Genomic DNA, 10,412 nt, shown 5'->3' on the forward strand with positions numbered 1-10,412 from the left:
ACCCTGCTTGCCTTGGATACCGAATCAGCTTCCTGTCTTTGTACTTTATCTGTCTGTGTGTTGCCGACCCGGCCTGCCCGACCTTTCTGGCTGTCACCCACCCCTTGGGTGCTCAGCCTTCCTGCAGGGGCCCCTGCTCCTCAGAGGAGGCACTGCTGCAAAATCAGTAGGGTCTCCTTCACCTGGAGTCCTTGACTGCAGTGGAGTCTGTCTCTACTCATTGGACCACCTGCTACCCCGGAGGTCCAATTACTTCTGTTACACCAAACACTCACACGCTTCAGGTGTCCAGAGGTTAGCAATATATCTGTATTATTGGTGATTCTGCAGATCATCAATAATCAGGTATATATCTGTATTCTTGGTGATACTGCAGATCACCTATAATCAGATTCTCTCTGCGTGCTGACACCAATCGTTACAGTATGTGTGTGTGTGTGTATGTGTCTGTGGAAGGGGGGGGGGGGGGGTAATACTGAGTATTGTCACTAGTCACTATCAGTATCACTGCTGTGGAAATCTTTCTGCCTCCTCCAAATAATATTACTCTTCTGACAGAAAAGAGCCAGAGAAGTTACCACTAACAGGACCAATCCATTGGGAGCAGGGTAGGGGTGTGGAAGGTTGGGTGCCAATGACTCATTAAATGAACTGCATATCTAACTGTGTCAACAGGATTTTAATAAATATATATATATTCAGCAGTGTCACGGCTCTCATAACATTTGACAATAACACTGGTGGAGGCACCCTGAGTATATTCTGTTTCAATCTCTACTATGACTAAGGACAACGTGTTTCATGAAAATAATCAACCATGAGGCATCAGAGGCTTTCATGCTCAGTTTTTCATTGCTATGCTGCACCTTTATTGACCCGAGGAAGTGGGCCAGCACCCATGAAATGCATTTTCCTTATGTGCTTGAACAAATATTTTTTTTAAAATTTAATATCGAGTTGTCCTTCATGAGAGGCAGGGCCGGATTTACAGCTCAGGAGCCTATAGGCACAGAAGTTGTGGCGCCTTAAACTCCGCCCCTCAGCATAGGCCCCACCCCAAGTCACGCCCCTATGCTTATGGCATAAAAGTTGCATATGGTCTCACGGGCGGACCCATGGCTCAGTCATCAGGCCAATCACTACACCCGCTGCTACCCAGTGAGCGCAATGATTGGCCAGATGATGGAGCAATGGACTTGCCCATGAGACCATTGTCTACAGTGATAACACAAATTACTGTACATCATCATCTTTGGCTGAAGCTTCACTCGGGACACAGTGTGACATGGAGCTGGGGGAAAGCGGAGGATTCAGGAAGACAGAGGAAGACACAGCGGGACATCAGAGCACAGGGGGTACAGGGTAAGACACGGGGACATCAGGAGGACACGGGGACAGCGCAGGGATGGAGGACAGCGGATGACACGGGAACAGTAGAGGACACAGGGACAGCAGTTAACTTACCCTTTTTGCCGCCTATAGCCGGTGCTCTCCACATTGCTTTCATGTCCCTCCACTACCTCCACCCTCTGGGTTTGAAGGATTGGAAAGATGGAATGCTATGGAAAGCAATGTGAAGCACATTGCCTATAGGTGGCGGCTAGGATAGGTTAACTGCCTCCCTGTCGTGGTCCACACATTTAAATCGAAATTTGGAACAACACCAGAGCTCATCCCCAATTAGAAGATGTCCATGCTTAGATAAATAATAGATAAATAATATCAATAAAGCTAGGATATGACACTAGCTATGGTAGAAATTACAGGGGGATACATAGAGGGTGGCCATGGAAGGAATGCACAGAGGGTGGGCACAAAAAGAATGCACAGAGGGAGAGGGTGGGCACAAAAGGAATGCACATAGGGCGGGCATGGAGGGAATGCACAGAGGGTGGGCACAGGCAGAAGATGCTCAGAGAATGGGTATGAGGGGGAAGTACAAAGGGTGGGTGCAGGGGGGCACACAGAGGGTGGGCATGGGTGGGGTACGCACAAAGGGTGAGCATGTGGGGGAAGCACAGGTGGGCACTGGTGGGAGACGCATAGAGGGTGGCTATGAGGGGGAAGTACAGAGGGTGGGCAGAAGGGGAATGCACAGAAGGTGGGCACTGGTGGGGTACACACAGAGGGTGGGCATAGGGGGAAGCACAGAGGGTGGGCACAGGCAGAGTACACACAGGGGGTGGGCATAGGGGGAAGCACAGAGGGTGGGTACAAAGATGGTGGACATGGTCTGGGTACACACAGAGGGTGGGCATGAGAGGGAAGCACAAATGGTGGGCATGAGGTTGAAGCACAGAAGGTGGGCATGAGGGGGAAGCTCAGAGAGTGGGCACAAAGAGGATGGGCTTGGGCTAGGTACACACAGAGGGTGGGCTTGAGAGGAAAGCACAGAGGGTGGGCATGAGGGGGAAGCACAGAGGGTGGGCATGAGGGGGAAGCACAGAGGGTGGGCATGAGCAGGGTACACACAGAGAGTGCTCTGGGTGGGCGCACAAAGTATGGACTGGGCATAAGGGGGAAGCACAGAGATGAACAGGGAAACAGAGGGTTGTAAAAAGCGTGAGTAAAAGCATAGTGAAGAAGCCAGGCAGAGTAGATTACCTTCTCCCTCTGTCACTGTATCATCCTCTGACTGTATATCTCCATCTTTGAAGCAGGCAAGCTGATCTCTGGCTGTTTTTTCTCGGCTCTTCTGATCTCTGTGTGCTAGCTTACAGCTTTTTTGATCCTCTCTGCTGCCCCCCTCCTCCTCTTCCTCCTCCTCCCTGTGAGGCTCAAAGTGCTCCAGGATCAAGACATGCTCCAGTGCTCCTTCACTCTTCTTAAATTTCGCGCTACAGCTGTCCATGTGACATGCAGGCAGCCTGCCCCGGCATTCACTACACCAGAGGAAGAAACAGGAAGGCGGTGCTCTGCAAATCTTATGATGTCAAACAGCTCTTGCCGGGACTGCTGCAAACGAATCCGCTCCATAGCAATAGCTGCCCGCCTGTCTGCACGCTGAGTAAGTCACTTACTCAATGTATGTTACAGACAGGCGGGCAGCTATTGCTATGGAGCGGAATAGTTTGCAGCAGTCCCGGTAAGAGCCTAGCCCAGCCCCGCCACGTCTGCCATGAGCCTTTGTAACGCAGCCACTAGGACAGCAGAGCCAGACGCAGAGCGGTGAGTGACCAGTGGCGTATAAGGGTAAAATAGTGCCTATGGCAAAGACTACAATTGCGCCCCCCCCCATCCCCAGCCCCGCCCCCAAGCAGAGTCTCATTCCCCCTTAATAAAAGCAGCCAGGTGCCTCAAGATAAGGAAATTAAATAGCCAGGAGCGCCAAGATAATTAAGTAGCAAAGTGCCCTGTATATACAGAATTTGAGTAGATATGTTCCCCAGTCAACCGAATTAGGTAGACTTGTGTTTCTAGATATTAGTATAAGGTAGTCATTTGTGCACCCCACGTTTGAAAAATACTCCTCAGTCAGTGGACAGCCAGTGACATGACTATGTAATCTGTAAAGTACTGCAGAAGATGTCAGTGCTATATAAATACATAATAATAATATGGTAGGACATTTGACTATGCCCATGGCAGATATTAGATTGTAAACTCCTCTGAGGACAGTCAGTGACATGACATGACTATGTACTCTGTAAAGTACTGCAGAAGATGTCAGTGCTATATAAATACATAATAATAATATGGTAAGACATTAGACTATGACTATGGTAGGATTAGAGTGTGAGTTCCTCTGAGGACAATCAGTGACATAACTATGCTCTGTAAAGTGTTGCAAAAGACGTAGCTACTCGGATTCTAAATGTAAATTATACAGCGGTGACCGCGAGAGATGGGGGTTAACTTGTCCATAAGTCCGTGGGATCCTATGCATTCCATTCGCGTCACACGCAACGTGTGACACGTTCCCCACGCCACTATCGCGTTTTCTCCTTCAAGTGTGGTAGTGACATGGAATGCGTCACACAGATTGCGTGTGACGTGAATGGAACGCATATGATCCCACGGACTTATGGGTAAGGTAACCCCAATCTCCCGCGGTCACCGCTGTATTATTTACATTTCAAATCCCGGTAGCTATTTAAAAGCCCATCCCTGCTTAAAATTACCTTTTAAAGAGACACTGAAGCGAGAATAAATCTCGCTTCAGAGCTTATATTCAGCAGGGGCATGTGTGCCCCTGCTAAAACGCCGCTATCCCGCGGCTAAACGGGGGTCCCTTCACAGACAAGCAGGGAGAACGGAGATTGAGATGGGGAAATGGAGGACAGTAAGAAGTGTGGGAAAGGCAGAGGGTGGACACAAGTGAGGGCAAAAAAAAAAAAAAAAGGAGTAGGAAGGGTGGGAGATAAAGAGGTGGAGGAACAGATTGTGTGGAAAGAGAGAAATCAAGGGCAATCTTCACTAGTCCCGTTTGGCTGGAACATCACACCAGGAACATGATATGCAGTACAGGAGAGAGGGGGGGCAGAGAAAGCAGAGCACATGCTGGAAGCATAGAGGACAGAAAGTATTCAGCAGTAATCATCTTATCTGTATTGTCGGGAGCTGCCTCTCTCTGCTCCGGTAACTTCACACACATCAGCTATCAGCTTCCACACAGCTGTGCTCATCCCCTGCCTCTCCTGCCATAAGAAGACACTCACTCACTGTCTGTGTCACTAGACTTGGCTGCAGCTACGCACGCCAACTCTTGTTCTCCTCTATGCTCCATCCCCCATCAGCCCCAGCAGCAGCAGCAGGGCTCCATGCAGCCAATCAAGAGGGAGATGTGAGCAGTGCCGACGTTGCCCAGGCGACGTTAGCAGCAGAGAGGTGAATGGGACACGGAAAACGTTTCCTACTGCTGTACAGTGCTGGCTGCCAGCTAGATCATCGCCATGGGGTGGAGCCAGGAGGTGCTCAGACCTGGCTGGGAGGGAGAGGGAATTTTCTCATTTATGCGCCCCCTAGGAGGTGAGTGACAAGGACGCCTATAGCAGCTGCCCTATGTGCACGCCTCCAGATCCGCCTCTGTGAGTGACATCTCACTTCCGCTCCGCTCTGCTCAGAGAAGGGGAATGTTGGGTACTTCCGCCTCTGTGAGATAAGGCGCCTGTAGGCACGTGCCTACAGTGCCTTATGGTAAATCTGGCCCTGATGAGAGGTAAGGCAAACTACCTCTAATTCTTTTAATACTTCATAGAAGAAATTGCAACAGTATATACTCAGGCAGGGCACCTCCACCAGTGTTATTCTTAGATAGTCCATACCCCTATTTAGGGGTTTATAGTTTTTTGAACAGGTTGTGTGCTACCAAAAAACTCTAAGGAGAATTATTATTATTATTTTTTATTTATATAGCGCCAACATATTCCACAGCGCTTTACAAAGCACAATAAGATGACAAGGGGAACATAGATACAACTAACAAATGTACAGCAGAGTTCCAAGCAGCACAAATATTGTTACAAAAACAGTAAACTTTAGGAGAATGACCCTGCCCGTGCGAGCTTACAATCTAAAGGGAGGAGAATGACCAACCAGTACCAGTACAGCAGCCCTGGAATACATAGCGTAGATGGATATATCCCAGAGGCCTTGACAGTGGCTGCAGTTTTTGCAACCCACTTTAGTGAGTATAAACATTTTTTTTTTATAAAATATCAACTTGTACTGGCAATACAGCACCATTGGGCCCATAGTCCCTCTTAAATCTTTCAGATCTTCGGAAGTTAGTGATAACACTGAAGGTCACTATTCTCAATAACATTTGGACAGGGAAGAGTTATGATGTGTTCACACTTGTCCTTGCAGTTGTATGCATGCACATTTTTGCAAAAAAAATAAATTCTGCATTTGTGATAGTTGTTTTAAGTTTTGTAAAAAGTTTCATTAAAATGCATCTAATTAACTTCTAAATGACCATGTGACTTGTCAGGCAAGATGTGATTTTCTGTGTTCCCATTGACTTTCACTGAAACATAGGGATGTTTATTCGGATTCTGCGGAAATGCAATTTGCGAAATTCCGTTCGGAAATTGCATTTCCGCATCTTAATGCGGAAATCGGTAATACAAGTGCGGTAGGCGGATTTCCGCCGGAAATCGTGGACATTTCCACCAACTTTAACATTGATTTTCTCAAAAACTATAAGGTCTTTTTAAAAAACGTTATTTGCATCCCGTTCACAAGATTCAGTTTAATAAACCCTAAAAATTTGGTGTTTCTAGGACTTACGGGAGCTTTGCTATTAACCACTAAAGTCAGCTAATTTTTACTGTAATGTAAAATGCAGAAAATCTGCATTATCTGATATACGGTAATTTTAAGCCAATCAGAAGAATCAGAATGAATAAGCCAATCAGAGAATGGGGATTTAGGTGGAAATTTCCACATCCTCTGATTGCCTTATTCATTCCAAGTCTTCTGATTAGCTTAAAATTACCGCATATCGGATAATGCGGATTTTCTGCATTTTACATTACAGTAAAAATCCACTGACTTTAGTGGTTAATAGCAAAGCCCCCATAAGTCCTAGAAACACCACATTTTCAGGGTTTATTAAACTACATCTTGTGAACAAGATGCAAAAAAATGTTTTCAAAAAGACCTTATAGTTTTTTGAGAAAATTAATGTTAAAGTTGGCAGAAATTTCCGTGATTTCCGGGTGGAAATCCGCATCGGAATGCGGAAATTGGTAATGGAAAGCAGAATCGGTAGCAGTAGCGGTAAATGGCAATGGCGGAATTCGGATTTACTGCGGAATCGTAAATTGGTATATCCGACCATCCCTACTGAAACACAATCACACATCACACCTGGTAAAAAAGCAGACTTTTGCATCCAAATTTTTAAAAAAGAAATGTTGCTAACCCAGATTTGAATGTGAATGCACATAGAATGTAAGGACACTCATTCGGATTCCATGTATATAAACTTCCTGCATTTCTGATCGGAAATTAGCATTATAGATCGCAAAGTAGGAAAACACATTTTTATTGAATCTTATGTCAGAGTTTAATACTGCTTTAATTACAAAAGCCTAATCAAATGGAACATCGCTGATTGTAAATTATATTTGGAACTGTTGTAAACATCTTGAGATATCATCATCATTTTTTGTATTAATATTTTATATGATAAGAAATACATTTTTACATAAACCATCATCTATAATTCACTGTTATAGAGGGACCCTGCTGTGTCCAATATAATGATATATGTTATACTGTTATAGATGGAGCCCGCTATGGCTTCAATTCATCCAAGGGGGTTCGTTAACAAAATCCCAGTCCTTAAAATACCGCATTCGGTATTTTACACTTCACTGTGCTAATTCATCAATATTTTCCCATGTGTGGTAGAGGTTCGTTAAGTTACCGAAGTACTACGGCTTCAGTTCATCAAAGGCTGTTAGATAACAGCAGAGTGGTGCAGAGCAGCTTGGAATGTCTCTGTGTTGTTACAAGCTGATAACAATAGAAGGCATCCAGACATCCCTTTACATGTAAACGTGTGTTATATTTACTGTTACTTATACTGCCTCTGCTGCTCTGAATCTGTCCATCAGTGTTTCTTAACATTTTACTTCTTTGCCACAACGTAGATAAACTTCCTGGAGACATTACAAATGCCATGCTTGGTGATTTCACCACTTGCATCTTTGCATATTCAAACAGGGACTCAAAGGGTTAAACCACCGAAGGACATCTGGGGATATCTTTTGTCCCTTCTCTCTGCTCACTGCCTGGGGGGTCTGGAAGCTTGTGTGAAGAAGCCTGTGTGACCTATCAGCACCTATCAGCAGCACTTGCAGGAGAACAGGGGCTGTTTCTATTGGCTGCCTGCTCCTGCTAATCATGAAAACATTTACACAGAAGGCTTTGGAAGCCTGTAAGGACAGGGGAGAGCTGGAGATAAACACGGAATGTGCTAGCGAATGTGGGAACCTTGATGAATTAACATTTACTGACATGTGTTGAGCACAAGTCGGTAATTTATCTCATTGCTCTGTGATTTCAGCTTCTCATTCGGTAACAGCTTTGATGAATTAACATTTTCTTAAGTGCTCCGTTAACTCAGCTGTTTTCAGCATTACCGAATGCGGTAATGCTTGATGAATTGAAGCATATACCTTATATGGAGTTTTAGAGGTTGGATCCTTTCCTGAGCCAGTAATCATGCAAAGGCAAGGAATGCCCAAGTTTTTGACAGACAGGTATCTGTGTGTCCCAGCAAACCCCCCTGTACTCTATAGCTGTATTACCCATCATCCACCTGGCCCTTGAGAAAAGGTGATTTAAAGGAGAAGGATATGGGGTCTGCTAAAACTATTTCCTTTTGTAGAAGGCCAATAGCAATTTAACCTTTTAAATTAAATTTGTCCGCACCTCTTCTGATTTTATTCTTGTAGAAATGTTTGACCTCAATGACCATGCGTTTTTGAAACCAAACTTTTTTAGTTAAAAAAACCCCGAAAACTTTTAAACAAGCGTCACGTTTTGAACATAACATTCTGATTTCTCCATGATAGTATCATTCTCAGTAACATTTCATTCTATAATCATTCTTGTCAAAATGTCAAAAAATAACATCACACACATATTTCTCATGGGGTTCCCAGACCTTCATCATTTCAATTTTTTACTCTGCTTTTTTGTACTCATCATTTATTGTATGTCTATTTCTGGGAATATGGTGATCATCGCTTTGGTTTCCATCAGCAAAACCCTTCACTTTCCAATGTATTTCTTCATTGTGCAAGTGTCCATTTTAGATATTTTATTGACCACAGATGTTGTTTCTATCATGTTTCCCGTTATATTGTACGAAGGTGTACTAATATCCTTGAGTGGCTGCATTGCTCAATTTTTCTTCTTTGCCACTGTAGAAGGATGCGAATGTCTTCTCCTGACAGTGATGTCCTACGACAGATACTTGGCCATCTGCAACCCATTTCACTACAGTTCTATAGTGAATAAATTGTTTTGCATAAAGGTGATATTTCTGGCTTGGTTGTTAAGTTCTTTTATGACATTGTGCAATGCTGCCGCCATGTGTAATTTATCGTTCTGTGGACCCAACAGCATTGACCATTTCTTCTGTGATTTACCCCCTTTGATGAAACTCATTTGTTCCGATGCTTCCATTGTTCACGGTCTAACATACTTTATTTGCATTTCTGTAATAATCTGTCCATTTATAATAATTGTCATATCATACATCTATATTGTCTTCACCATCGTCAGGATCCCATCCATCACTGGAAGGCAGAAGGCTTTCTCAACCTGCAGCTCTCACCTCACCGTTGTGTGTTTGTTTTATGGGGCCCTGATTTCTGTTTATGTGGTTCCACAAACAGGAGATCTTCTAACTCTCAACAAAGTCATGTCCCTTTTTTACACTCTTGTAACCCCGGTGCTGAACCCTCTCATTTACACCTTGAGAAATAAAGACTTCAAAGAAGCATTTCAGAAATGTAGGCATTGTGTTTTATAGATAAAAAATAATACTATTTTAATTATTGAATATGTGCTTATTTAATACTAGCTGGACGCCCGGCATTGCCCGGGTAAGTATTTGGCTAGTGTTGGCTCTACCCACTTTTCCTAACCCTAACACACGATTACTTAATGACCAAGTATGTGAGCTTTGCGGTCTTTGGCATCAATAATTTGTAATGAAATAAAATTAATCTGAGTGGATGTGGCTCAACCCCTTTCCTGAATTTGAACCCCAATCACCCAATGGCCAACTGTACCAGGTGCAGGTGATTAACAGTGCAAGAATGGCAGCAATTAAATATTCCCCTTGAAAATCAATAGGTGGATTTTGATTGGCTTTTATAGGCTCCACCCACTTTTCTAAATATTAATCCCAGTCACCCAGTGACCAACTGTACAAAGTTTGAGAACCCTGCGATTAAAAGTGTAAGAATGGCTACAGTTTACATTTGTGCAACGAAATTTGTATTTTTCTCCACCCACTGATTATCTAACATTGTTCAGGTATGTATTTGGCTGGTGTTGGCTCTGCCTACTATTTCTAACCCTAACACACAATTACTCAATGACCAAGTTTGTGAGCTTTGCGGTCTTTGGCATCAATAATTTGCATTGAGATTAAACAAATCTGATTGGCTATTTTTGGCTCCACCCCTTTGTCTGAATTTGAACCCCAGTCACCCAATGACCAACTGTACCAGGTTTAAGGCTTGTGCCATTAACAGTGCTAGAATGGTAGCAATTACATATTCCCCTTGAAAATCAATAGGTGAATTTTGATTGACTTTTGTAGGCTCCACCCACTTTTCTGAATATTAATCCCAGTCACCCAGTGACCAATTGTGTAAAGTTTGAGAACCCTACCATTAAAAGTGTAAGAATTGCTGCAGTGTACATTTTCCCAGTGAAATTTG

General features: G+C 44.0%; 1 protein-coding gene across 1 annotated transcript; it reads left to right on the top strand.

Moving 5' to 3' along the window:
- The first annotated feature begins 8,605 nt into the window (after window positions 1-8,605).
- Window positions 8,606-9,493, top strand: LOC137561948 (olfactory receptor 11L1-like). The gene has a single exon (XM_068273293.1). It carries the CDS (start codon window positions 8,606-8,608, stop codon window positions 9,491-9,493), a length of 888 nt encoding a protein of 295 aa, XP_068129394.1.
- Window positions 9,494-10,412: the final 919 nt, after the last annotated feature.

The sequence above is a fragment of the Hyperolius riggenbachi genome, chromosome 3 (genome assembly GCF_040937935.1).
Source record: "Hyperolius riggenbachi isolate aHypRig1 chromosome 3, aHypRig1.pri, whole genome shotgun sequence".
Taxonomy (NCBI): Eukaryota; Metazoa; Chordata; class Amphibia; order Anura; family Hyperoliidae; genus Hyperolius; species Hyperolius riggenbachi.